The 27,457-nt window shown below is 56.1% G+C and overlaps 1 protein-coding gene across 8 annotated transcripts; it reads left to right on the plus strand.

Moving 5' to 3' along the window:
- Positions 1-495: 495 nt before the first annotated feature.
- Positions 496-26,453, plus strand: HCFC1 (host cell factor C1). Of its 8 annotated transcripts, none has more exons than XM_036304593.1 (26): positions 496-1,956; positions 8,745-8,893; positions 9,080-9,240; positions 10,053-10,261; positions 11,422-11,506; positions 12,005-12,111; positions 13,219-13,398; positions 13,529-13,888; positions 14,174-14,334; positions 14,801-14,998; positions 15,336-15,560; positions 15,696-15,800; positions 16,035-16,254; positions 16,798-16,940; positions 17,082-17,220; positions 17,426-17,646; positions 18,287-19,805; positions 20,066-20,229; positions 20,722-21,295; positions 21,704-22,027; positions 22,214-22,332; positions 22,420-22,557; positions 22,838-23,023; positions 23,315-23,615; positions 24,146-24,209; positions 24,405-26,453. In XM_036304593.1, exons 1-26 carry the CDS (start codon positions 1,764-1,766, stop codon positions 24,442-24,444), a joined length of 6,285 nt encoding a protein of 2,094 aa, XP_036160486.1. In that variant the 5' UTR covers positions 496-1,763; the 3' UTR covers positions 24,445-26,453. The 8 variants fall into 8 exon arrangements, with proteins under 8 accessions (XP_036160486.1, XP_036160488.1, XP_036160489.1 ...); XM_036304595.1 differs by having other exon boundaries at positions 20,851-21,295; XM_036304596.1 differs by having other exon boundaries at positions 20,851-21,295; positions 21,707-22,027.
- Positions 26,454-27,457: the final 1,004 nt, after the last annotated feature.

Genomic DNA, 27,457 nt, shown 5'->3' on the forward strand with positions numbered 1-27,457 from the left:
CCAGGCTGCCCGCCCTGCGGCCGGCCGGGCCGGGAGCTGCTCAGTGCGCAGCGGCGCCCTGGCGCGCGGCCCGGCTCATTTAGTTGGGGAGCGAGCGGCAGCGGCAGCGGCGGCGGCTCCTGTGGGCGGAGCTGGCGGGCCTGGGAGCCTGGGAGCCGGCTGCGTCACCGCCCACTCTCGCCCCGCCTCCAGCTCCCCCGGCATGGGGCTCGAGCTGCCTTTTTGCGGACGCTGGGTGTACGGAGCGGCGAAACGTTCGCTGCCTGACTCGAGGCGAGACTCTAATGTCTCCCGTCAGCTACCCTCAGCAACCAATGTCCTGTCCCCACTGTTAAATAAAGGCAATTCCTCGGGCGTGTGTCCCTACAAGGGCTCGGGGAACAGTTCCCAAGGGGGGCGGGGCTAAGCTCGTCAGAAGCATTCTCATCCGGGTATTCCCTAGATGCCGCAGCCGCCATCTTTGTTTTGTGCTGAAAGTCGCTATTGACGCCCGCGGACAGCCGGGCGAGGGGAAGTGGCAAGATGGCGGCTCCCACGGCGGAGGCGTGGAGGAGCACGGAGGGGTACCGCGGGGATGGGCGCGCCTGCGCCTGACCCGGGCGCAGCCTAAGCCCGAGATAAGCGCGCAGCGACCCCAGACCCTCGCCTCAGGGCAGCGCGGGGGCTCCTTTAAGAGGCGAAGCCAGAGGCGAAACAGAGCGAAGGCGGGAGGGGGAGCAGTGACGTCATCCGACCCCGCCCCCTCGCCCGACCGTCGCAGCCGCCATGTTTAGTTGTTACTTCTTCACACAAGATGGCGGCTCCCAGGGAGGAGGCATGAGTACCCTGCCGTTACCGCTCCTCATGCCGTACAGTTGTCACTTCAGGGCCTAACTCTGGCTTTTGAAGCGGCTCCTGTGGGAAGGAGTCATAAGGTGGGAATCGAGGATCGGACGCTGCCTTGCGTTTTGTTTGCAGTGGAAGAACTGACCCAGGAAGAAGAGAATAGGGGAGAAGGGGGAGCTAATCTCAAGATGGCGGCTCCCAGGGCGGCAGGCGCAGCCTGAGCAGCTGAGGCGAACTGAGGAGAGAGGTTCAAGACCTCACAAGCCGTACGGCGCAAGCCTCTGAGCAGTCCCAGAGAATTCGAGCTCGCTCCACTGGCCTCCGGCGCGCCTCTATTCTTTACGAGTGTCGAGACTGTTTCGGGAGCGGCGGCTGCACTAAGCGCTGGGCGGGGAAACGGGACGGTCTCAAGATGGCGGCTCCCACAATTGTGGTCTGAGTACCGGCGGGACTGGGACAACCGCGGCGCTTGTGGCTCCTATCCACCCGCCCCGGAAGCCGGCCAGTGCGGGGGACTTGGGGGGTGTGGGAACCGGGCCGGGGCTCCGCCATTTCCGGCGGGTGTGGGCTACGACTGAGGAAGGGAGGAGAGAGAGGCGGCTCAAGATGGCGGCTCCCAGGTCCTCCCGCCCGAGCTTATAAGCAGGAGCTCCCGGGCAAATAGTCAGAGCGGCTGGACTCGTATGCCTCAAGCTTCTCGGGCCTAGCCGCTCTACTGTTTCGGGACGCTCTTTAAGAGTCGGGGTGAAAGAGAAGAACGAAAAGAGCCGAAGGGAAGGAGGATAGTTAAGATGGCGGCCTCCATGGAGCCGTCCACCGCTGTGTGAGGAACTGCTTTTCCGTGAGAGCTGCCTTAGACGAAAGGGGGTGTGTGGGAGGTATTGGGGGGCTCCTTTCCCGCTCTGTGACTTTTCCCTATCTCGCCCTTTCCCGGAATTATGGCTTCGGCCGTGTCGCCCGCCAACTCTGCAGCGGTGCTCCTGCAGCCCCGCTGGAAGCGAGTGGTAGGCTGGTCGGGTCCAGTGCCCCGACCCCGTCACGGCCACCGCGCCGTGGCCATCAAGGAGCTCATCGTGGTGTTCGGCGGTGGCAACGAGGGGATAGTGGATGAACTGCACGTGTACAACACGGGTGAGTGCAAAAAGCCCGCCGGGTCCTGGGATCTTTCCCTCCTTCCATCTATTCCCTTTCCCTCCTTTTCCCTCCCTTCATCTCCTCTCCTTCCCTCCATCCATCACTTCCTCAGCACTGTCTCCTTCCTTTTCCCACTCCTCTCTTCTCTCTCTTCCCCTCCTTTTCCTCCCCCTTCTCCCATTGCTCTCCTTCCACGCTGATCCTGCTTTCTTCCCTCCACAACCCTTTGCTCTGCCTCGTTTCTCTGCTCTTTCCCCCGTCCTTACACCCCCTGATTCCTGTGTTTGAGGGGTGCTTTCATTATTGAAGAGGAACCGTCTAGTCCGGCTGGTGCGGGGGCGTCGCCAGCGGTGGTGACTTCAGACATACACCGTTACCCGGGCGAGCGGGCTGGCGGATGCGTCCCTTTGGTGCAGGCTGATTCCCACCCCCTCCTTCCCTCCCTCCTTCCTCCTGCGCCTGCTCAGCTATTCATCCCTAGTGCTCATTCGGGAGAGATGACAACTTCTAGATTACAGATGAGTTCTCTCTCGAGAAAAGGGGCATAATCCAGCAGCCTAATCCCGATTTGGGCGGGGGTGGGAGGCTTGTGTGTTTGGTGGGTAACCTCCCTGAGATGGTGCAGGAGCCTTGGGGAACCACAGATCAGGCAGCATTGCCGCCTCCAGCTTGGCATTCACTTCTGCAATGTTTGTCTTCAAATTGCCGGTTTTCTCGATCCTCCGATGTAAGATGAATTCCAGTGATCCCGCAGCGGGCTCAGGTGGCACCTTACCTGACTCTCCTCTTCCTAAGGTTGAAAGAGGTTACCTGCCCATGTTCATGCTTCCCCCAAACCCAAGGCCTAGTTTTATGGCGGGCGGGGGCGGGAGGGGGGCGGCGGGGGGGAGTGCGGGATTGGGTGGCGGAAAGAACACTGGACTGGGCTTCTCTCTTTGGGTATGCTGGCCTGTGGCTGGCTTTCAGCCTTTTGCCTGGTGTCCTTGCTGGGTCTCTAAGGCCTGGCTGCATTCTCTTGCAGCCCCCTCCCCACGGTGGCCACTTGGCCTGATTTGCACACCTATTGCCTCATTCTGAGTGGGCTGTTGAATGGCTGCTGGCCCGTAGCACCTCCCCTTGCTCGTAAGGAGGGGCTTGAGGCGTTGTCACTGGGAACATTGGGCCTGTGTCTGTTGTGTTCTGGGTGAGAGCCTGAGGGACCAAGGCTTGGATGGGCAGGGGAAAGCCCCCCTCCCCTACGTCAGACATTATCTTTTAGGGAGCTCCCCTCTGCAGCCGAAGGTAGATGGGTTCCGGTGGGACATGGCCAGGGCCATCTACCAGCTCTTTTCGTCTTGCTATCATATCTAGCAAAACTCCTTGTGCTCCAGATCCATCCTCCCCCCAGGCTCTAGAAGTATAGGGTCCTTGAGTTGGGGCACCCCCTCCAGCTTTGAGGTTGCCCTAGGGTGGAGAGCTGGCAGCCGGAGGGAGAAGTTGGAGTGGCAACGGTTAGAGCTGGGTTCTTGGTTGGGTGCTTCCCCCTCCCCCCTGCTCCCCCCCCCCCAGGCAGAGTGCAGTTTTCTCTGAACCTTGTAGGTTTTTGCCCCCAACTGACCAAGTTGACTTTCAAAGGCTGGTGGGTTGCAGTGACCCTTTGCATTCCGGGTCTCAGCACCTGTTGCCTCCAGCGAGGCCAGGCTGGTTGGTGGTGCTCCGTGCCAGCTCAGACAGCTGCTGGTGGCAGCAATTAGCCCAGTAAGGTAAGGCTGAGGGGCAGGGCTGTTTTTAGAGAGGCCGTTGCCCTGAGCAGAACCTCAGCTCCTTGGATCAACTTGATTCTCCCAAGGCCTGGAGCAGGCTCCTTGGCAGGGAAATACCATTTTAGAAAGTAGGGCAGGGGCCTAATTAGCATCAACTCAACTCCAAAGTCCACTTCTTCCTGGGGCCTCTGCATATTCGTTAGTTTATTATAATGAACTGGTGGCTTCAGCCTTGATTCATCCCCAGCCTGTAAGGATATGTTGGGTAGTCGGGCATAGCCAGACCTCCAGAAGGGCTGTACCCCGATTCCTCCAGGGGAGCACTTTGCATACTGCCCTAGTCAACTCCTTAGGTGACTTCCCAGGAGAGCGACTAGCGACCCTACTCCTGAGTGTTTGTGCTCTGACAGATACGGTCAAATAACATAACTCAAATAATGGTGCAGAGATCTCTGGCCTTTCCTGTAGCTGCAAGGTTCTTATGTCCTCTGGAAAGATGGGGCTTGGTGTTGCCCCCCCCCCACCAGTGTGGCCCAGATGCCCCTCATCCTTGGCTGCTGCTTCCACAGCTGCCCTCCTGCTTACCTTTGTTGTTGTTTTAAAATACATTTTTTATTAATTTCAGAGAGGGAGAGGGAGAGAGAAACATCAATGATGAGAATCATGGATCAGTTGCCTCCTGCACGCCCCACACTGGGGATCGAGCCCACAACCCAGGCATGTGCCCTGACCGGGTTCATAGGTCGACACTCAACCACTGAACCACACCGGCCGGGCACCTTTCCTTTGTTTTAAATGAGGTCAGCATATTGTCTTGAGGTTTCTCTTGCACTTTTCCTTCTACTGGATGAGAGCTCAGAGACTCGCTGAGCTGCCAGCATTCTCTGTTGCTAAGATAAAAGACTCCAGGGGGTGCATTCAGGAGGTGCTAGGCACTTTGCTGGTTTGGTTAGCTCAACAAAGGGGGGGGGGATGTGACAAGGGAATGAGGAGTGGCAGGTGTGTGAGAAAGTGTCTGTTCTTCCTCTTCGACAGTCACTACAGCAGCTGTGGGACACTTGACTGGCTTTTGGGAGGTCTTAGGGTAGCCGTCCTTGACCTCGGGGAATTTTATTTCAGCCCAGCAAAGCGGATTAATCAGAAGACCTGATGCTGACGGGGTGGAGTGGGACCTGGTGAGGGGAGGACATGGCCGTTTGCCAAAGGAGCCACCCAAGGCTGGTTGGCCTCAATGGTTCTTTAAGGTCTGCCAACTGTTTCAACTGGAAGGAGCCTTGGAAAATATCTAATAAAACTTCCTTGTTTTTTCACATGAGGAAATTGGGGGCCAAGAAGGGAAGTGACAGGTCCAGGGTCACCCCGCCAGCTGCTTGTGGAGTTTGGCAGGAGTACAGACCTTTACGGAGACCGTTAGACTGTCTCTTCCTTCACAGACAGAGACCACCACCTTGGAGACGCCTCCCAGTTCCTCTGTCCCTGTAGCTAATTAGTCGCTGAACCAAGCTCGTCTCAAATCTGTTCCCCCTCCATTCTGGGCCCTCTCCCCACATGGCTCTTGCAGTCACTTCCTGATTGGCCCTGTTAGTTTCATGTGTCGGGAAATCCCGTTCACCCTTCGAGGCCTAGCTCCAATGGTCCCCTCTTCTGAGAAGCCCCCACCCCCCCACTCTCCCCCGCCAATCATCACCCCTGCAAACCTCTTTCTTGGCTGCTCTTCCTATGGTGGGAGGAGGACATGGCAGCTTCCCTACTAGATTGGGAGTCTCAGTCCGCGAGCTGTCTCCTCTGTGCCTCTCAGCACCCGGCACCGTGGCTGCCACACAGGAAGTGCCTCAGCGTGACAGCGAACAAAAAGGCAGCTGGTGCGGCTGGACGATCTACCCGCTGTGGGGGGTTGGATCTCTAGGTGGTGACGCGTAGAGGCTGTAGAGGCTGACGGGGCAGCAGCAACTGAAGACAGAGTTGGCACAACATGGAAAGGGGTGGGGGAACTGATAAAACACAGAAGCTGGGGTTTCAGGCTTGTTAAGGAGAGAGAAGGTGGAATCGTATTTCTGGCCATCCCATGAAGGGTCCCAGGTGTAGATGGCCTCCCTTCCTCAAAGCCCCCTCCCAGCTGAGAGCAGGGACAAAACCAGAGCATATCAAGAACGAGAGATCCAAAGATTAGGTTGCACGACACTCCCCACTCGATGAGCTAGAGGTAATAGTATTAAGGGGTGACTATGAGCAGCTGTCTTGTTTAAGAGACGGTTGCTTGTGCCACCTCAGGGGCCGAACTGGGGCTGGGGATGAAACGAAGAGAGGCAGTTCACAACTTCATACCTGAACACTGCCCTGCCTGGAGTGTTCTAGAACAAGATTGGGACTTCTTGGGCACCATAGAATGTGCTGGTCATTGTTAGCTCTTAGGGCATCCCAGGTTACTTCTAGTCTGGCAGCTGGGTCGGTGATCAGTGTGTTGGGAAAGCGGTGGGCTGATTTCCTTTGCCATGTAGCTTTGTCCCAGCCCTGGTCCATGGACCCATAGCCACAAGGGTGTTCAGGTAAGCAAAGGTGGCTTATGGCTCCCTGTTCATGGGGCCCTGAGGTGGGCATCTAGTGATCCCTTTAAGTGACGAGGTTCTTGTCTGTGTCTCTTTTGCTCTGTGACCTCAGGTAAGTTACTTCCCCTCCTGGGTTCTGTTCCTTTATCAGTTAAGGGATGTTGGCTGAGATGATCTCAGTGATTTCTGTCAGCTTTTATCCCACTAACTTGGATGAGATCCCTTTCAGGGACCATTCATGCAGGGCGGTCTGCCTCGGCATGGGGAGCTGCTGGCTTTTCTTGGTGTGTATGTGCACAAGGAATGAGAGCAAGGCAGTGAGCCGGGACCTGGGTCTGGGCGCATGCGCATGGCAGGCAGTACGGCATTGCACCTCTGCTAGAAACATGGCAGAGGAGGGGAGAGGAGGATTGGTGCTAGGCATCCTAAAATCCCCGTGACTCAGCTAAACCACAGAGGGGGGACGGGCAGCCTCTTCCACACCAACCTGTAGAGTTGGGTGGTGGGGAGTGACCTGAAGGGCTGTAACTGTCTCAGGAGGTCCAGCTGTGCTTTTATTTATCATTTTATTTTTCCCCTGTCATTTTTATTTAGTTCAGTATGTGGCAAAATATAAATACATAACAATATGTCCTTTCTTATCATGGGTAATAAAATCTGTAGCCAATATTTTACATAACAAAAGAAAACTAAATCTGTAAGTTACCAGAAAAGGAACAAGGAATAGGAAAACAATACATTTTATATGAATTATAGAGGCCAGTTACAGTGAAGATCTAGCACCTTTGTTTCTAACTCAGATTTTTTACAAAATAAAGTCAACTTGTAATACTTTGTGACCTGCCAGGAGGACATAAACACTGGCCCTTTGAAAAGACAGTGGTCAAAGACAAAATGTTACCTTGATGTCACAGCTTGTTCTTAGTTCTTAACTGGAGTTGATCTTTGATAGTCTTTTTTTTTTAATATATTATTGATTTCACAGAGGAAGGGAGAGAGATAGAAACATCAATGAGACAGAATTATTGATCGGCTGCTTCTTGCACCCCTCCCCCCCCCCACTGGGGATTGAGCCCACAACCTCCATGAACCGAACTGTGACCTCCAGATTCATAGATCGACGCTCAACCACTGAGCCATGCCGGCTAGACTCATAGTCTTCTTTAAGTGATGGTAGTTTGGCAAGATTTTTATCAGGAAATCCCGCTGTAGTGTCTAGGGCAGCCTTACCCTTTTATGTAATGATGTTTACTTTGAATTTATATTAGTTCACACAAACACTCCATCCATGCTTTTGTTCCGGCCCTCCGGTCCAGTTTAAGAACCCATTGTGGCCCTCGAGTCAAAAAGTTTGCCCACCCCTGCTCTAGGCTATGGTTGCTCCGTCTGGGCCTGACAAAGGCAGTCTACACCAGTCAGATCCCAGTGGGTGCTGTGTTTACATCCATATCCCAATCCCTTTGCTTGCTCATGTTGACCAAAACAGATTTAGGGACATGGAAGCAAACAGGGTTGAGATTGACCCCCAGTTTGAGGATTTACCTCCTGGCTCATAGGTCGATGCTCAACCACTGAGCCATGTTGGCTGGACTTTTTTCCCCATCACCATTTATCCCTTCTATGCCTTCTTCCACCTCCACCCATCTCCCTCTACCTCTCCCCCGCCACCCCCCAATCACCACACTGTTGTCCATGTCCATGAGTTCTCTGCTGCCTGGCTTCACTGTCATCCTCTTCCTTGGTGGCCTCCTGAGCCTACCCCCAGCTAGAGGCGATGGGTTTTGGGGAAGCTTCTGTGGCCGGCAGAGACTGTTAGGTGCCACAGCTTATGCTACTGCTGCCAACTCTGGCTTTTGAAGGTGTTCTGGAGGGCTGTGGGCATGGCACGGGAGAAGGTGGATGTGGACCATTACCCAGGAGACGCCAGCAGAGATTGTTCTTGTGTGGCCTTGTGCCCCACCCCCACAGGCCACGCTGCCTTGATTGGCTTCCCTTGGGTGCCCCGCACCTGCAAGGACGGGGGGGGGACGACGGACACCAACTAGTACCGGTTGCTCTTTCAGCCACTTAAAGGTGCAGTCATGGGCCCCCAGGAGGAGGAGCCTGGGGCCACCAAGAGAGTATTCTGGGTGTTAAAAGTTTCTTTCTGATGACCCACCGAGCGGTAGGGGAAGGAAGTCAGTGGCCACGTTCCCAGAAGCTGATGAATTATCTTGGTCAGTGACTTCCGGCTTTATTAAGGCAAACTTGATGCGAAGCAGGCTGCTTTCAGGTGGCCTCTGAAGTCAAGAGGCTTAGAAGATAGCTGAGGTAGAGGGCTGGCACTTGAATGCTGAAAGGAGAAAGTGCCATAGCCTTGGAAATAGAGGTGCTGTCTCAGCCCCTGCTTTCTTGGACCATATTCTGTAGGCCAGTAGATTTGGGGAGTAAGAGGAGCGAGGACTCTGGTTCTGGGAGTTCCCGGGTCATTCTGACATCTGCTTCCTTTGTTCACCAGCAACCAACCAGTGGTTCATCCCAGCTGTGAGAGGGGACATCCCCCCTGGGTGTGCAGCCTATGGCTTTGTGTGTGACGGGACTCGCCTGCTGGTATTTGGTGGAATGGTAGAGTATGGGAAGTACAGCAATGACCTCTACGAGCTCCAGGTAATGGCCCTTGATGTACTCCTTACAGTTGTGGCTGGGGGGTGGGGTGGGGGGAGGGTGGGATGGGGCAGTAAAGCAAGAATGATGGGGGGAAGAGGGCTGGCCAGCTCCTCCTGACATGACAAATAGCTTGGGCTCAGAAGGCGGGCTCATCCCCAACTCAATCACCGAGTCTTGATTTTGCAGGCAAGTCGGTGGGAGTGGAAGAGACTCAAAGCAAAGACACCCAAAAACGGGCCCCCTCCATGTCCTCGGCTTGGGCACAGCTTCTCTCTTGTGGGCAACAAATGCTACCTGTTTGGGGGTTTGGCCAACGATAGCGAGGACCCCAAGAACAACATTCCGAGGTGAGGCTGTGTCCTCTTCATGTGGAATCCCACGTGCCAGCCAGCCCCACCATGCCAAGTCTCTCTCCTTTGTGCAAGGAGAGGGTGGCACTAGATGCCCTGTAAGGAGTTTTTGGGCACTGAGGTCTCCAGCCCAGAGGAGGAGTCACTGGGGAAGAAGGGCCTAGCCAGGAGGTAGACACCTCCCTAGCCTTGGGCTGGTTCCTACGGCTTGGACCCAGTTTATTTTATTTTATTATTTCTTAAAATACATACTGATTTCAGAGAAGAGGGAGGGAGAGATAGAAACATCATGTTAAGAGTCATTGATCGACTGCCTCCTGCACACCCGACACTGGGGATCGAGCCCACAACCCAGGCAAGTGCCCTGATTGGAAATCGAACCATGTCCTCCTGGTTCATAGGTCAGTGCTCAACCACTGAGCCACGCCGGCTCGGCACCTAGGACCCAGTTTAGAGCCAGCACTTTCTCAGACTTCTGCTGCCTGTAGGGTTAGTGATGGTTATTTTTATTTTCCAAGGCTGGTGGCCAAGGGCCTTTCTAAAGTCTGGAGGTAATACCGTGCCAGAGGCCTAGTATAATGCCCAGGTCTGTGTGCAGGGCAGCCCAGCCCAGCATGCCCTGTCCTACTGCTCTTCTTGGCCTCAAGTTCATCCTTAGGAACTTCTGGCAGCCCCTCTTTGGGGACAAGGGTAGAAGAACTTGGTCATGTGACCATGGCTCCCTTTGTCTCCCAAGGAAGCCTCGGTTCACTCAGAGAAGCCAGTGAGCCATCTGGCACAGCTTGCCATAGCTGACCTTTCTTCTCCAGGTACCTGAATGACTTATACATCCTGGAATTACGGCCAGGCTCCGGAGTGGTGGCCTGGGACATCCCCATCACTTATGGCGTCCTGCCCCCACCGCGGGAGTCGCACACTGCTGTGGTCTACACTGAGAAAGACAACAAGAAGTCCAAGCTGGTGATCTACGGAGGGATGAGCGGCTGCCGCCTGGGGGACCTCTGGACCCTAGATATTGGTAAGATGTGGGTGTGGCCTCTCCAGTAGCCTCAGAGGAAAGCTGGTCTGCTGTGCAGCCAGCGTGGGGTCTGCAGGGAGGAGGAGTGTCCTGCTTGGCTCCTTTTCATGGGAGGGTGAGGGCAGGCAGTACCCTGTTCGGGGTTATCGTATCTGCCCCGAGATTGTGGCATTTTTTCAGAAAGAACAAGGCTGAGTTGGTCTGCTTATAGGAGACCAACGGCGGGGGTCGGGGCCTTTCCAAAATGGAATTGTCTAGATTAGATAGCGTTAGTCCCTGCTGATTCATCAGTGCTCAGCCTGTACCAGGAGCAGTGCACATTGGTCTGTCCGAGTTAAGAGGGGTCTTGAGCCCGGGAGACCTCTGGGGGCTACTTAGGCTGGTAAGCAGGTGGGGTGTCTGGAGTGGTAGAAAGAAGTGTGGGTTTTTGACCTGAAGAAGGCTGAGGAGAGGAGGTGGCTGGCAACATAGCTTTGGAGGATAGATTCGATCAGCGTGGGTGCCCAAAAGAAACAATAGTGTGTTGTTGTTGTTTTTAATGTATTTTTATTGGTTTCAGAGAGGGAGGGAGAGGGAGGGAGAGGGAGGGAGAGAGAAACATCAATGATGAGAGAGAATCACTGATCGGCTGCCTCCTGCATGCCCCACACTGGGGATCGCGCCCGCAACCCGGGCATGTGCTCTGACCAGGAATCAATCTGTGACCTCCTGGTTCATAGGTCGATGTGCAACAACTGAGCAACACCAGCCGGGCTAGAAACACTTTTTTCATTAGCGAAACTCCCAGCAGCACTCTGCTTCCCAACACTTGGTCTGTAGATAGTAGAGGTGGTGTGGGTATGAACATGTTCTTTGGAGAGTAGGACGCCCAGTGGCGTGTCTTATGCTCTCTACTCCTACTCTAACCTCGAGAGCAGTGCCTGCCCATAGCAGATCTTCTGAGAGATGCCAATTGCCAGGATGGGCTAACACAGCTTGAGAAATGCCAGAAGCTGATCCAAGGGCCTCCCGTGGGCTGTAGGGGGCCCAGGCATTGGATTCTTGGACCTGGGTTGGCACCCACTTTCCAGAGCCTTCCCCAAGGCCAGGGAACTTCCTCTGGGTCAAGGGCATATGTCTTACCTTGTGTGGGTAACCCTCCTTTCTCCGTTGCTCTGCAGAGACTCTGACGTGGAATAAGCCCAGTCTCAGCGGAGTGGCACCTCTTCCTCGAAGTCTCCACTCGGCCACAACCATAGGCAACAAGTGAGTAGCTAGCCATTGCTTTTTTCCCTTCACACCAGCCCTCATCCCTGGCCCCCAGAGGCTCGCAGTTTTGTCCAGCAATTCTGAGGAGGCCTCTTTCTGGCTGGGCTGGCATTCAGCAGCCCTGTGTTTTCATTACCACCCCACCCTGGAGGACCAAGAGAAGACACAGGGTAGAGGGGCACGCACTGTTCTAGATTCTCCACATATAAGCAGCTGAGTGCCTTTGTCCATACCGAGGTCCCAAAGGGAATGGAAGAATGATGGGGACCGAGATGAGCTGAGCAGTGGTTCCTTGTAGTGGAGGTGACACAGTTCTTGGGAGGGCTGAGCCACCAAGCAGAAGACGGCCACATCGAGAGCTTCATGTGTCCTAGGGGGCTCTCCTGGGGAGAGCTAGGGGACCAAGTGTATATAGAACTTTCTGGATGGAAGAGGTGGCCTCTAGGTTGGCACCTCCTCTACAATCGTCTCCTACTCTTGCCTCCCTTGTCCCAGAATGTACGTGTTTGGTGGCTGGGTGCCTCTCGTCATGGATGACGTCAAAGTGGCCACACACGAGAAGGAGTGGAAGTGCACCAATACACTGGCTTGTCTCAACCTGGGTATGGCCTCCTGGGGCTCAGAGTGGCCTACGGAGGGCTGCGGGGAGCTGGCCCTCCTCGTCCCTGGCGCTGTGTGGGGTGTGCAGGGAGCAAAGCTAAGGCTCAGGCCTCTAGAATCCATGAGCAGTAGCCACTGGTCAGAGCGCTCGGTGGGACCCTGTTCTTCGAATTTGTTGAATAGGCTCTTCCTACACAAGGTCCAACATACGGAAGTACAAAGCCTCAGGGTGCAGAGCTTCCTGTTCTGCTTCTCAGATGCAGACACTTTGGTAGGTTCTTACCCACCCTGCAGGGACTCTTCTGTATATCCCAGCATGCCTATAGGTTCCTCTAGAAACCAAACAACAGCCTGCTCTACTCAGAGCTGCACCTGTCCTCCATTCACTCCATCTCGGAGACCATCCCGTCCCCATACGCCAAGCGGCCTCATTCTTTTGAATTGCTATCCTGGGGTTGGGACTTGCACAGACGCTGCTCCGTGAGTATCCTTGCACTGTGTATTTAGAACTATCCACGTGCAAGTGTATTTGAAGGGTAAAAAACTTCAGCATCCCTTTGCTGCCAAAGGGATGTTGCCAAGCTGCCCTGTACCCACATAGACACCTCTAGCAGTGCCTAGCAACTGTCAAACCATTTGCTCTTCACCAAGTCTGATAAGTGATTAAATCTCCCCCTGTGCCAGCCCCATGCCCCGGTTCACCTTGAGCCGCAGCTGCGGCAGGCACTGAAATCAAACTGCTGGGCACCTTAGGGGCTAAGTTTGCACCTTTCCCATGTTGAACGTTGTACTTCATTTTTCTTAGATCCGCTGCTTTTCCATGACTTGCATTCTCTTCGCCTCTTTCTACAGGCTCCTGTGTAGTTTGATGTGAAACCTTTGTCTGTGCGTTTCAAGTAGTTTTCTGAGTGTGTAGTTTGTGGCTTATCATTTTCTTCGTTAGGGTCTCTGCTGAGCAGAGTTGTTTTGGGGTGTGTTCTTTTGTAACTTAATAATCTTTGATGCCTTCTTGGCTTTAATTCCCCATCCCTGCCAGCAAAAGGCCAAAGGGCCAGTAGGGATGTGGGTTCCTTTGCCCCCTGCTGACTGCCGCCTCCCGCTCTCCCCAGATACCATGGCCTGGGAGACCATCCTGATGGACACACTGGAGGACAATATTCCCCGAGCCCGAGCTGGCCACTGTGCCGTGGCCATCAACACCCGCCTGTACATATGGAGTGGGCGTGATGGCTACCGAAAGGCCTGGAACAACCAGGTCTGCTGCAAGGACCTCTGGTACCTGGAAACAGGTAAGGCCAACGGGAAGAGGCAGCCCTAGGGCCTCTACAGTGGAGCTCAGCCTGAGGGCATAGCCTGCCATGCTCACTCCTGAAGCCTCTGCCTCCCCCTTCTCCCTGCCCTGGCTGTGCCCTCTTACAGAAAAGCCACCGCCTCCAGCCCGGGTGCAGCTGGTACGCGCCAACACCAACTCCCTGGAGGTGAGCTGGGGGGCAGTGGCAACCGCCGACAGTTACCTTCTACAGCTCCAGAAATATGACATTCCTGCCACGGCTGCAACTGCCACCTCCCCCACACCCAATCCAGTCCCGTCCGTGCCTGCCAACCCCCCCAAGAGCCCTGCCCCCGCAGCAGCCGCACCTGCTGTGCAGCCGCTGACCCAAGTAGGCATCACACTCCTGCCCCAGGCTGCCGCCGCGCCCCCTACCACCACCACCATCCAGGTGTTGCCACCAGTGCCAGGAAGCTCAATTTCCGTGCCCGCTGCAGCCAGGACACAAGGTGAGCTGGGCACCAAGCACTTGAGGGCTGGGACTGGCCACCGGGAGAGTGCGCTCCTGGGTAAGGGCTGCCAAGCAGCATGCCTGGCAGTCGTCAGTGCAGGCTTGCAATTGAGTGGTGGGGTTGAGGGTTGGGGGGCAAACTCGGTCCCTCCTGTGGGGACTGTCACTTTGAGGGTGTTTGGAAGGAGCAGACATGAAGCACTAGCAGTTCATGTCTAAATGCTAAAGGACCCAGCAGAGGAGCTGGGGGGCTCTGCTGATGGCCACCTCCTTCTGTCATCAGGTGTTCCTGCTGTTCTCAAAGTGACTGGTCCTCAGGCTACAACGGGAACCCCCTTGGTCACCATGCGACCCGCTAGCCAAGCCGGGAAAGCCCCTGTCACCGTGACCTCCCTTCCTGCAGGCGTGCGAATGGTTGTGCCATCCCAGAGCGCTCAGGGGACGGTGAGGAGCCGTTGTGAGACTGGACTAGGTGGGGCGGGACTTCCCAGTGATTGACAGCACCCTGACTGGGTTAGAATCGCACCAGTTCCAGCACCATTCATCCTGGGCCTTTCTCACCTGTGAAGCACTGAAGAGGTTGCATTGCCAAGTTAATATTAATTACCAAGTTGATGCCTCAGAAGGACCTCCTGCCATCTGGGGCCTTTTGAATGTGGACTTTCTTGTTCTGAAACCTGAGGGAAGAGTCTAAGGGGAGGCGGGTTGGTTGGCCCAGGCCCATAAAGAGGGAGCTGTTTCTGACTCTGGACTTAGGAGAAGATCCAGAGCTGCTGACAAACTCCTGCCTTGGGGTCACTGTGCCTGCTCGGTGGTAGGAGCCCTGGGCAGGAAGGAGGCTCCCTGGTGAAGTCTGGGGCAGAGAGCCTAGGTCCCAGCCCTCTGGTTCACGCTTCCGTGCCTACCACAGGTGATCGGCAGCAATCCACAGATGAGTGGCATGGCTGCATTGGCCGCTGCAGCCGCCGCCACCCAGAAGATCCCTCCTTCCTCGGCACCCACGGTGCTGAGTGTCCCAGCAGGCACCACCATCGTCAAGACCGTGGCCGTGACACCTGGTACTACCACCCTCCCGGCCACTGTCAAGGTGGCTTCCTCGCCAGTCATGGTGAGCATCCCCTGGGCCTGGTTTTGAACCAACAGCCTTAGGGCCGGAGACTTCTAGGCAATGATATGATCTGACAGTTTTCACTTCTCCAGGGCTTTAGACCAACCCACAGAGGCTGTTGGTCTGTAATTGGTGCATGCCATGGACCCTGGACTAAGCTTTCACTCTTAGGGATGTGAAGCCCTAGGCTAGACCTGTGGTTGTTCAGTCAACCACACAGAGCTCTTCAGTCTGGGGGGAGAAGGGGAAGGGGAAGAGGAGTCAGGAGGTGAGCCTGAGCTACAGGCCTGCCAGGACATCCCACCCATCACCCATCTTTCTTCTCCCCCGCCCCCAGGTGAGCAACCCAGCCACTCGGATGCTGAAGACTGCAGCTGCCCAGGTGGGGACATCCGTCTCCTCCGCTGCCAACACATCCACTCGCCCCATCATCACGGTGCACAAGTCCGGGACTGTGACTGTGGCCCAGCAAGCCCAGGTGGTGACTACGGTTGTGGGCGGGGTCACCAAGACCATCACCCTGGTGAAGAGCCCCATCTCTGTCCCAGGAGGCAGTGCTCTGGTGAGTGGCAGCCCGCTGCATGTGGCAGCAGCCAGGCTGTGGCACTGCCCTGGGCCCGTTCCAGGAGAGCCCCAGGCCAGGCAGTGTCCTTGATTGGTTTCCAGATAACTTTCTGCTCCCTCCTTTGCTGTGTAGATTTCCAATCTGGGCAAAGTGATGTCAGTGGTCCAGACTAAACCAGTTCAGACTTCCGCAGTTACAGGCCAGGCGTCTACGGGCCCAGTGACTCAGATCATCCAGGTGAGCGCGTGGGGCCAAGCCTCTGCAACTCCAGCAAGTAGAACTTGCGCCCCTGCCTAGAGACAATCCCCTGAGTACATGTTGCTCAGAAAGTTCTACTGCTCGGCCTGTCACCCACGGGCCAGAATAGTCCCAGAGCTGCTTGTGCCGCGGTGGAGAGTAGCCAGACCAGACTTTCCGTCCTGGCACTGACGTCGGTCCACCTTGGCCTCCCCCAACTGTTTTCCCTTGCAGACCAAAGGGCCCCTGCCAGCCGGGACCATCCTGAAGCTGGTGACCTCAGCAGATGGCAAGCCCACCACCATCATCACTACCACGCAGGCCAGTGGGGCTGGGAGTAAGCCCACCATCCTGGGCATCAGCAGCGTGTCGCCCAGCACCACCAAGCCTGGCACGACCACTATCATCAAGACCATCCCCATGTCAGCCATTATCACCCAGGCAGGCGCTACAGGTAGGGGTCTTCCCCCAGCGCATGGGCAACGGACTTCCAGGAGGCTAATGCCAGATAGGCATAGAGGCCAGGCTCTGCCGTGCTCTTGGTTTCTATTTGGTATTTTTCCTCTTCTCCGCCCTCTCCTTGCCTTTTGCTTAAGGTTTGTAGGGAGGTATCAGAGTGTGGCTTTAATTGGCACTTTATTGTTTTAGTGCTTTTTTGTTAACCCTCACCTGAGAACATTTTCCCATTGACTTTTAGAGAGAGTGGAAGGGAGAGGGAGAGAGAGAGACAGAGAGAAACATCAATATGAGAGAGACACATCAATTGATTGGTTGTTTCCCGCACCCCAACCAGGCCTGGGGATTGAGCCTGCAACTGAGGTGCATGCCCTTGACCGGAATTGAACCCGGGACCCTTCAGTTCACTCTAGCCACTGAGCTAGGGTGGTACTCCATCATTTTAAGTGAGGGGCATCAAGAGTAACTGCTGGAAATGGGACGTGGGAGCTGGCACTGGTGGGGCCTCGGGAGCCCAGCCTGAAGCCCCTCTCCTGTGTAGGTGTGACAAGCAGTCCTGGCATCAAGTCCCCCATCACCATTATCACCACCAAGGTTATGACTTCAGGAACTGGAACACCTGCGAAAATCATCACTGCTGTCCCCAAAATTGCCACTGGCCACGGGCAGCAAGGAGTGACCCAGGTAAGGTGTGCCTGGCCCTCTTCACTCCACTGTTCAGTCTAGGACCTGAGCAGGCCACATGTCCTGAGGGTCCTGGAAGGGGGCTGCATGGGATCCAGCCAACCTATGAGTGATATTGGGGTGGTTTCCCTGGTGTTCTAGGTGGTGCTAAAGGGGGCCCCTGGACAGCCAGGCACCATTCTTCGCACCGTGCCCATGGGGGGCGTCCGCCTGGTCACCCCTGTCACTGTCTCTGCCGTCAAGCCGGCAGTCACCACACTGGTTGTGAAGGGCACCACAGGTGTGTAGCTGCTTTCCATATTCTTTCTGGGTCCACCTCCCATCGGAGGCTTGGGGGAGGGTGCAGGTGCTCTCTCTGGAGTCTTCTGTTCCTGGTGGGGGCACTCTAGAGTTCCCAGTGCCCCCAGCCCCGTCCAGGTTGAGAAACTGCTGGAAAGGAAGTACCAGCAGCAGGCCTCATCTCCATCCTGCCTCCCTGCCTTTAGGCGTCACAACTTTAGGCACGATGACTGGCACCGTTTCCACCAGCCTTGCGGGAGCTGGGGGCCACAGTACCAGTGCCTCCCTGGCCACACCCATCACCACCTTGGGCACCATTGCCACCCTCTCAAGCCAAGTGATCAATCCCACTGCCATCACTGTGTCTGCTGCTCAGACCACGCTGACGGGGGCTGGAAGTCTTACCACACCCACCATCACGATGCAGGTAAGGGACGGGGCGCATGAGGGCTGTGGGTGCCTGTCCGTGAGTGCTGGGGGACACATGAGATCAGCCTGAGTGTGTCTAGTCTCCCATCTGTCTGCCTCTGTGTGCACCAGGTTCTCTTTCTTCCTCATACATGTAGCACCCATGGGATGTGTTCCCTGTTGCCAAATAATTCTTAATCACTAGTAGTCTTTTGTGTTGAGACGTATTTCAGTGGTTTGTAGTTTTGAACGCTAGGTTTTTCTTTCTTGTGATATTATAGACGATGGGATCATTTACCTTCACACACATAGAGCATTTTCCTTCTCTTCATATGTTTTAAGCATAATTCCTGGACTTGGTGAAGCGTCTGTTGCTGGCATCTGTGGGGTGCGGGGTCAATGGGGTTCCTTCCCTAACCAGGGTTGGCCCCACCAGGGCCCTTCCTCGGCTGCCCCCAAGCCCCTTCCCAGGCCCTGTGGCCCTTGAGGCGAAACGATGCCTCTTCCTTGGTCCCTGAGCAAGTCAGTGTCTTGGGATGAGAGGGTGAGCAGGAGCCGAGTCTATGGTCCCAGCTGGTGTGGGGGACAACTAGGACATTGGGAGGGGCAAGCAAATGGGAAGTTGGGGCACTAACTCTTCCTGTCTGGTGTCTTTCTAGCCTGTCTCCCAGCCTACTCAGGTGACTCTGATCACGGCACCCAGCGGGGTTGAGGCCCAGCCTGTGCACGACCTCCCTGTGTCCATTCTGGCCTCACCTACTACAGAGCAGCCCACAGCCACCGTCACCATTGCCGATTCTGGCCAGGGTGATGTGCAGCCTGGCACCGTGACGCTGGTGTGCTCCAACCCGCCCTGCGAGACCCACGAGACAGGCACCACCAACACCGCCACCACCACTGTTGTTGCTAACATGGGAGGGCACCCCCAGCCGACCCAAGTGCAGTTCGTCTGTGACAGGCCTGATGCAGCTGCTTCTCTCGTGACCTCGACTGTGGGGCAGCAGAACGGCAGCGTGGTTCGCGTCTGCTCCAACCCACCCTGTGAGACCCACGAGACGGGCACCACCAACACGGCCACCACTGCCACCTCCAACATGGCTGGGCAGCTTGGCTGCTCCAACCCGCCCTGCGAGACTCACGAGACAGGCACCACCAGCACCGCCACCACTGCCATGTCGAGCATCGGTGCCGGCCAGCAGCAAGGCACCCGGCATGCCTGCGTGGCCACCACCATCCCTGTGGTCCGGATCAGCGTGCCCACCGGGACACTGGAGGGAGCCCAGGGTTTCAAGTCTTCATGCCAAACTCGCCAGACCAGCGCGACGAGCACCACCATGACTGTGATGGCTACCGGGACCTCGCGCTCAGACAGCCCGCTCCTTGCGCCAAGCCGGGCCCTGGAAGCTGCAGGCCATAGCCCTGCTTTTGTGCAGTTGGCCTCAACGACTGGCCAAGTCAGGCTGGGCCCCAGCAGCAAGGACAGCCCTATCACCGACCTAGGTCAGTTGGTATCCATGGGGTGCCAGCCGGAGGCACAGCACACCCACACAACCAATACCCCTACCACAGCCCGCTCCAGCATGGGTGCTGGGGAGTCTGGTGAGCTGCGGGGGATCCCCACGCCTGCATACGAGAGCTCATCTAGTGCCACTGTGACTGTGACAGGCCTGGAGGCACTGCTGTGCTCCTCGGCCACCGTGACCCAGGTCTGCTCCAATCCACCATGTGAGACCCACGAGACGGGTACCACCAACACGGCCACTACCTCGAATGCAGGCAATGCCCAGCGGGTCTGCTCCAACCCACCATGCGAGACCCACGAGACAGGCACAACCCATACACCCACCACCGCCACCTCCAGTGGGGGTGCAGGCCAGCCCGAGGTGGGGCAGCAGCCTCCTGCCAGCCGCCCCTGTGAGACGCACCAGACCACTTCCACCGGCACCACCATGTCAGTCAGCGTAGGTGCCCTGCTCCCGGACAGCACCCCGCCCCTCAGGACCCTGGAGTCCGGGTTGGAGGGGGCAGCACCGCCCACCAGTGCTTCCCAGGCCAGCACTTCGCTGCTGACCCCTTTCCCAACACAGAGAGTGTGCTCCAATCCCCCCTGTGAGACTCACGAGACAGGCACCACGCACACGGCCACCACTGTCACCTCCAACATGAGCTCAAACCAAGGTGAGTGCAGCTGGCCAGTCTGGTGTCAGTGGTCTCCTGGAGCCCCAAGCTCGAAGAGTGAGGGCTGTGGTGTCTAAAAGATCTCTAGCCAGAGCCCCAGATTCCGTGGGGCTCAGTTTACCTGGGGGCGGGGGGGTGGTCCTGGCAACTGTCCTTTAGTGGCAATGCTGGGTCGTGACCCGGGGGCTCCTGGCAACCAGCCTCATCCCTCGGCCCCTGCTGGCTGAGTCCCTGTCATCCAACTCTGCCTGTCCCCTCAGATCCGCCACCAGCTGCCAGTGACCAAGGAGAGGTGGAGAGCACCCAGGGCGACAGTGTGAACATCACCAGCTCCAGTGCCATCACAACGACTGTGTCCTCCACGCTGACGCGGGCTGTGACCACCGTGACACAGTCCACGCCAGTCCCCGGCCCCTCTGTGCCGGTAAGAGCCCCTGGAAGGTCCCCTTTTGCCTCCCTGCAGCCCAATGCACCTGCGGCCTTGCTGTTCCAGAGCAGGACACTAGATGTCACTCTTGTACCAGGCACAGTGTTGCTCTTGGTCCTTTCTCCAGATTGAGAGGGCAACCTCCTGGCACAACAGGGCAAGAGGCAGCAGTCCCCCAGTGCCATCCATGGCTTGCCGGTTCACTATAGCCTAGAGGAGCAACAAGGGGGTGGGGCATCTGAGTGCCCCTTTCTGACTAGACTGGGAGGCTTCCTTGAGGACGGGTTAGCATTGGCCAGCAGGTCTCAAAGGTGTCGTCTCCCCTCGCCGAACTCCTGCTGCTCAGTGACCTGCCACTGCTGCCCATTTTAAAGGGGTTCTGCTGGTCCATCGTGAGTGGGAATCCAGGCTCTAAAGAAAGATGAAGGGTGCCTGGTTCTGGCCTCCCTCTCCTCCCCTCTGACAGGGGCTTCTCTCCCTTTCTAGAAGATCTCATCAGTGACTGAAACTGCCCCAGGGGCTCTGACCACCGAAGTCCCCATCCCGGCCACGATAACAGTGACCATAGCCAACACAGAAACTTCTGACATGCCCTTCTCTGCTGTTGACATCCTGCAGCCCCCAGAGGAGCTCCAGGCCTCCCCCGGGCCTCGCCAGCAGCTGCCGCCACAGCAACTCCTGCAGCCTGCCTCCACCCCCCTGATGGGGGAGTCCACCGAGGTCCTGTCAGCTTCACAGACCTCTGAGCTCCAGGCCGCTGTGGATCTGAGCAGTACAGGGGACCCCGCTTCGGGCCAGGAGTCTGCCAACTCCGCCATGGTGGCCACTGTAGTGGTCCAGCCACCTGCGCCCACCCAGTCGGAAGTAGACCAGTTGTCACTTCCCCAAGAGCTGATGGCTGAGGCCCAGGCAGGCACTACCACCCTCATGGTCACAGGGCTCACCCCTGAGGAGTTGGCGGTGACTGCTGCTGCCGAAGCAGCTGCCCAGGCTGCTGCCACAGAGGAAGCCCAGGCCCTGGCCATCCAGGCGGTGTTGCAGGCTGCGCAACAGGCTGTCATGGGTAGGTGCAGGGAGCAGAGAGCTCACCCCTCCGTGTGAGGTCAAGTCCATATCAGTGCCCTGAAGGGAAGATGGGCCCCTCAGGAAGAGAGAGAACATAGGGTTCTGGAGCCTCCCTGCTGATGGGCAGCCAAGAGAAGAGGAGGCTTGCTTCCTGCCAGGGAGGAGCAAGGCAGACATAAAGGGGAGGACGGGGGCGGAGCTGCTGGGCTCGGCTTGGCACCCAGGAAGCAGGCAGGTTCTTTGCAGGACAGCAAGGTAGAGGTAGGCCAGGAAGCGTGGTCAATGGGACAGGCTTTCAGGGCCTCTGTTGCTTGGGGATTGGGCTCAGGAGGTGACATTGGAAAGCCAGGGATGGGCTCCACCTAGCTGGCGTCCCTGTTGAGGAGTATTTCTCTCCACTCTGGAGCAGGCACTGGGGAGGCCATGGACACGTCCGAGGGGGCAGGAGCTGTGACACAGGCAGAGCTGAGCCACCTGTCAGCTGAAGGCCAGGAGGGCCAGGCCACCACCATCCCCATTGTGCTGACGCAGCAAGAACTGGCCGCCCTGGTGCAGCAACAGCAGCAGCTGCAAGAGGCCCAGGCCCAGCAGCAGCACCACCACCTGCCCACGGAGGCCCTGGCCCCTGCCGACAGCCTCAATGACCCAACCATCGAGGGCAACTGCCTCAGTGAGCTGGCTGGGGCCGTGCCCAGCACCGTGGCCCTACTGCCCTCCACAGCCACTGAGAGTGAGTAGAGCCCTGTTTGGCCACGTGTACTGTCCCCAGAGGTCTCCGTGGACTGGGGAGAGGTTTTGGGGGGTATCTGCGCCCCCCAATGTACAGACTGGGAGGGTGGCCTGGTCTGAGGGAAGGGCCCCCATGTAGAAACTGAATTTCTGGGCTCCTTCCTGCTGACACCTTCTTTTCTCCCAGGCCTGGCTCCTTCCAACACGTTCGTGGCCCCCCAGCCCGTCGTGGGATCCAGTCCCGCTAAGCTACAGGCTGCTGCTACCCTGACTGAGGTGGCCAATGGCATTGAGTCCCTGGGTGTGGTGAGTCTCATGTGATGGGGCTTCGGGGGTCACTACCTCTGGGCCCCAAAGGCCAACGGCCTGACGTCTTCTCTTTCTGTCTTCCAGAAGCCAGAGCTGCCACCCCCGCCCAGCAAAGCCCCCGTGAAGAAAGAGAACCAGTGGTTTGATGTGGGGGTTATTAAGGGCACTAATGTCATGGTGACACACTATTTCCTGCCACCAGATGATGCTGCCCCGTCTGATGTAAGTGAGCCCGGGCGTTGATGCTCTCGGGTGGGTGGGTCCTGGCCATAGGCTGGTACAGGGCCCTGAGGAGCCTTCTAAAGCTCCCCGCCTGGAGCCAGCCAAGGGCAGCAGTCCTTTTTCCGTGTTCCCCTTGTTGGGAAGTGGGTGTCATTTTCACCCTCTTTCCCCCTTCCTCTCCCCGACATGGACTCGCAGGTCCCCAGAGCTGCCCTCTTAACAGTGGGGTTGATGTTCCTTTCTTCTCTTCCTCTTCCCGTTTTTCCGGCCACTTCCCCAGGACGACTCGGGCACTCTTCCAGACTATAACCAACTGAAGAAGCATGAACTGCAGCCAGGCACGGCCTACAAGTTTCGTGTCGCTGGGATCAACGCCTGTGGCCGGGGGCCCTTCAGCGAGATTTCAGCCTTTAAGACATGTCTGCCTGGTTTCCCAGGGGCTCCCTGTGCCATTAAAATCAGCAAAGTGAGTCCTGGTTCATAGGTCGACGCTCAACCACTGGCCCATACCAGCGGGGCCCTGATCATTTGATTTAGCCATTACATGAGGCTACCGTTTAGATGGAGGCAGATGAGGCCATCTCTCTGGCGCTCCCTGAACTCTTCTGTGAAAGCAGCCTGCTGTGTTAGGAGTGGTGGTGACATGGGGGTGGGTGGTCAGCTCGGGGAGTGGTGAAGTGGCCTAGCACAGGCAGGGCACAGGATAAACTCACAGGCCAAGGCCAGCACCGCTTGACCTATGCCACTTTGGTTCTAGAGTCCAGATGGTGCTCACCTCACCTGGGAGCCACCCTCTGTGACCTCCGGCAAGATCGTTGAGTACTCGGTGTACCTGGCTATCCAGAGCTCACAGGCCAGTGGTGAGACCAAGAGCTCCACCCCCGCCCAGCTGGCCTTCATGCGTGTGTACTGCGGGCCCAGCCCCTCCTGCCTCGTGCAATCGTCCAGCCTCTCCAACGCCCACATTGACTACACCACCAAGCCCGCCATCATCTTCCGCATTGCTGCCCGCAACGAGAAGGGCTACGGCCCAGCCACCCAAGTGAGGTGGTTGCAAGGTGGGTGTCATTCATTCATAAGGCTTCTTGGGCACTCTCTGGGGAGGGGCAGGTTGGGGAGTGGAAGCCCCAGCAGGCATCATGTGGAGCAGGTGATGGCCTAGAGTGCTATGGGGGTCCCTTGGGACACCTTGCCTCATCTGGAGGTACAGGGAAACTTCCCAGGGGTGTTTGAGGTGAGCTGGGTGGAGAGGACTAGAAGGGTCCAGAGTGAGGCTAGACAAGGGTTGGGGTGGGGAGTGGAGGCCACAGGCTGCCCTGGCAAGGTATGAGCCAGTTCCCACAGGCTGACCAGGGAGGACAGTGAGGGCTTCTAACCTGAGTCCAAGGCCACCTTGGGGGGTGGCACACGTGGCCAGGACCATGGGGAATGTACCCACCAGAGGGAGGGGCCGTCACATCCAGCAGGCCAGCTGGTCCTGCTGCAGGGCCAAAGGCTGAGGGCAGGGTGGGTCGCCTGCGGACTGCTGTGTGGCTGAAGTTACTGGACCCACCTTACTGTGTCGCTCACTGCTCCGTTTTCCTTTCAGAAACCAGTAAAGACAGCCCTGGCACCAAGCCAGCCAGCAAGCGGCCCATGTCCTCTCCGGAAATGTAAGAGGGAAGCCCCGTTTGGGGAACCTTCTGAGACTGAGGGTGGGGGGCTCCACTTCTTAAATGATGGAGGAGGCTTAACTGGGTATGAACCCCCACTGGGTACCAGCCAGCAACCTCCTACAAGTCATATAGTGCCATCAGGAGCCATGCTAACTACCACTTTCTCTTTCCCCTTTCCTCCCATCTTCCCAGGAAAACCGCTCCAAAGAAATCTAAGGCAGATGGCCAGTGAGAGGCAGCTGGCTCGCACTTGGATTCCTCTCCTGACCCCCCCCCTCTGCTTCAGGAACACCACCCACCAGGGCCTTCCCGGGCCATCCCATCCCCGAGCGCTCACACTTTACCCTCCCAAGTTACTGGCCACCATTCATTCTCTCTCCTTTTCTCTGTTTTGAAAATAATCTCAAGAAAGCACATTTTACCGTTGCTGTTGGGAGGAAGCAGAGGCAGGTCTGGAAGAAGAGTGAGCATGTGAAAGCAGCGCACTTGCTCCTCTCCAGGCCTTCCATGGGGGCTGAGAGCCCCCGAGGCCAGAGACCCCAAGGGAGGGAAACAAACTTTAAAGCAAAGAAGCGAAAGCAGTGGAGGTCTGCACCCCCACAACCTGGGAGCCTCTTGCTTGTGATCACCCTTGGCTGGAGAAGGCAGCCAAGGGGCAGTGGACATGAAGCCAGGGAACGACACCCCTCAGCCCCCCTACCCTGCCTCTGCTCCAAGAAGCAAGAGAGGCTTTGCAGGGGCACCCTGAGCTGGGTGTGTGTGTGTATGATTTATTTTATTTTGTTCCCTTTGCATTTCCCGCCACCTAATAGCCCACCCTTGACTTACCCAGCCCATCTCTGCCCGTGATCCCACGGGAAGCTTACACATTTTCTCAGAGGCCTTTTTATCTTCCCCACTTCCTCCCCTTCCCTCTTCCCATTTAAGAGAAGGCAAGAAAGAAACAGAAAGGGGGAGAAGGGGCCCCATGGTGGGCTGAGCAGTGTTCTGTGAAAACCTGGCTCCCAGTGGGGCCTACAGAAGCCCCCTACCCCCCAGCCTGGCTTCGGCCCCCCTGGGTTGGGGCCAGGGGCCACATCACCAACTGCTGCATTTGTTGTATTTTTTTAAGTTGAAATTGAAGGCAACATTTTTATTGTAATTTTAGCCTTAGCGTGTGGGGTTTTGTCCCTTTTTTTGTTGTTAGCTGTGTACAGAATGTGTCTCTCTTTTTTTTTTTTTTTTGTTAACTTTTCTCTCCTTGGCTAAGCCTTGGCGCAGGGATCTTTCTGGAGGAAAAGCTGGGGGCAGCCAGGGCAGACGAGGCATGATATCTCCCCCGTGCACCTGGTGTTTTATGCGCAGCTCAATTTCCTCTTCCTGGCCCTGCCCTCTGCCCCTGTGCCTGTCCCTAAGCCTCCGGGATGAAGAAAGGGTGAGCTGTCAAATTTCACTCTCCATGGGTGAAGCCTCAAGGCAGGTTTCTGAGGGGGACAGTCCAGAGGCCCCGGCCAACGATCCTCCTCATCCTGGGTTCCCAGCATCCCTCACACCCCACCCCAAGGCTCCCTCCTTGGTGTAGCTGGCTTCGAGTATCTGACACCCTCAAATTACTGCTTCCTGCAGCCACCCACTTCCACTCCACAAGCAACTTAGTAAGGGAAAGGGTGGGGTAGGCATGAAGGGGAACTTTTCAGAGGTAGAGGGCATGCGTGTGGCTTAGCCCAAGGAAAGGGTGGACTAACAGCACTGGCTACCAGGTCTATGAATGTGCAGCATTGTCCCGAGGCTGTGCAGTCCTATGGGGACTCAGGCTTAGGCCTCTGCTCAGAGTAGCTACTGAGCCAGCTTTCTGCCCCACCCACAAGCTTCAGGTAAGGAGCAAGGTTTGCAAGCCAGTCACACAACTAAGTGAGCTGCCCATCTTCAGGCGCCACCTGCCAACCCGTCTGCAGTGGAGACCAGCTGTGGCTGATGACCGCCCGCCCTCCCGTCCCATGCCCCCACCGCCCGGCTCCTTTCTGGGGCCTCCGGTTGTTGTATTATAGTATATTTCGCTGTGGAAAATGTCATGTTTAGTCACCTTGGAGCCCATTCGCCTGGTTTCATTGTTTCCCTGTCCCTCGTCCCAAGCACCCTTTGATTTATTGTTTCTAAGAACAGTACGCCCGTTCTATTGTAGAGTAACCCCCGTGACAATATTACCATAGTGCAATGTCGTTTTGTGCTATTTTGAACAATTAAAGACTTTTTTTGAAATAACCACCTGCTGTTTCAGTGTGTCTGGGACTCCCAAGTTCAAATACCCAGGGAGCCTTTTGCAGGACCTGCCTGTGAGTGGGATTCTGCTTCCCAATTGCCTCACAAGTTTCAAGGTTCCACCATGGCCCTTGATCTTGGTAGGACTAGATCAGTGGTCGGTAAGTTAGTCGACAGAGCCAAATATCAACAGTACAATGATTGAAATTCCTTTTGAGAGTCAAATTTTTTAAACAAACTATATAGGTAGGTACATTGTTATTAACCCTTTGCAGTCGTTTGTCTACTCTCAGCCACTAAAGTTTTTTTACTGTTCCGGTTGTATGTCTGCTCTCAGCCACCACAGCAAGGAACCGTACGAATCTTAACTCTGTTCATTCATGTATCGGTTCATAATTTCTCTGAAAGCGCTTAAGTGTCTAAGCAACCTTGTCACGAACCAAAACATTGCCCCGAAAAATCGGAGATATCAAAACTCAATATCGAAACTCAATATAAACAAACGCGGTCGTTCCACACTTGCCATGCAAAACACCGTGGCGAGTCAGTCGCCTTTTGAGAGTGAAGAAATCGACAAGCTTCAGAGATACTTCACAGAATTTCAAATAAAGCTTTACAAATTACGTTTAACTGTAATTAGGCATTCTCGCTTGTTAAGATATTTCAAAATAATACTCCAAAAGGGCAAAAAGAAAGTTACCGAAAGAAGTGTACTGCAAATCTGAAAGTAACGAAGAGTTTTTTTTGGCACCTTGAATACTGACTGACGTAGAAAGTGATAACGTTTGTAGTGATTCTACTAGTAGTGATTCTACTAGTAGTCACGTAGTTCCAAAAAAGAATAAATCTTGTTTATCCTTCATAATCTTGCATGTTATGTATCACTGCTCTTTCAATGGAAATTAATTCCGACCAGTACGACACCCATGTCCAAATTTAATATGACCGCAAAAGGTTAATTAGGGTATTCCTACGCTGGCCTTGGCTAAAAAACGTCCTCAATCTGA

Source organism: Myotis myotis, unplaced genomic scaffold (genome assembly GCF_014108235.1).
Source record: "Myotis myotis isolate mMyoMyo1 unplaced genomic scaffold, mMyoMyo1.p scaffold_m19_p_4, whole genome shotgun sequence".
Lineage (NCBI taxonomy): Eukaryota > Metazoa > Chordata > Mammalia > Chiroptera > Vespertilionidae > Myotis > Myotis myotis.

What these genes read in the sequence shown, in the direction of transcription:
- HCFC1 (XM_036304590.1), top strand. Translation starts at nt 1,764, where the DNA reads ATGGCTTCGGCCGTGTCGCCCGCCAACTCTGCAGCGGTGCTCCTGCAG. An exon ending in CCCAAGAACAACATTCCGAG is followed by an intron (nt 9,241 to 10,052) that starts GTGAGGCTGTGT and finishes TTTCTTCTCCAG; the next exon opens with GTACCTGAATGACTTATACA. An exon ending in CACCCACCATCACGATGCAG is followed by an intron (nt 17,647 to 18,286) that starts GTAAGGGACGGG and finishes GTGTCTTTCTAG; the next exon opens with CCTGTCTCCCAGCCTACTCA.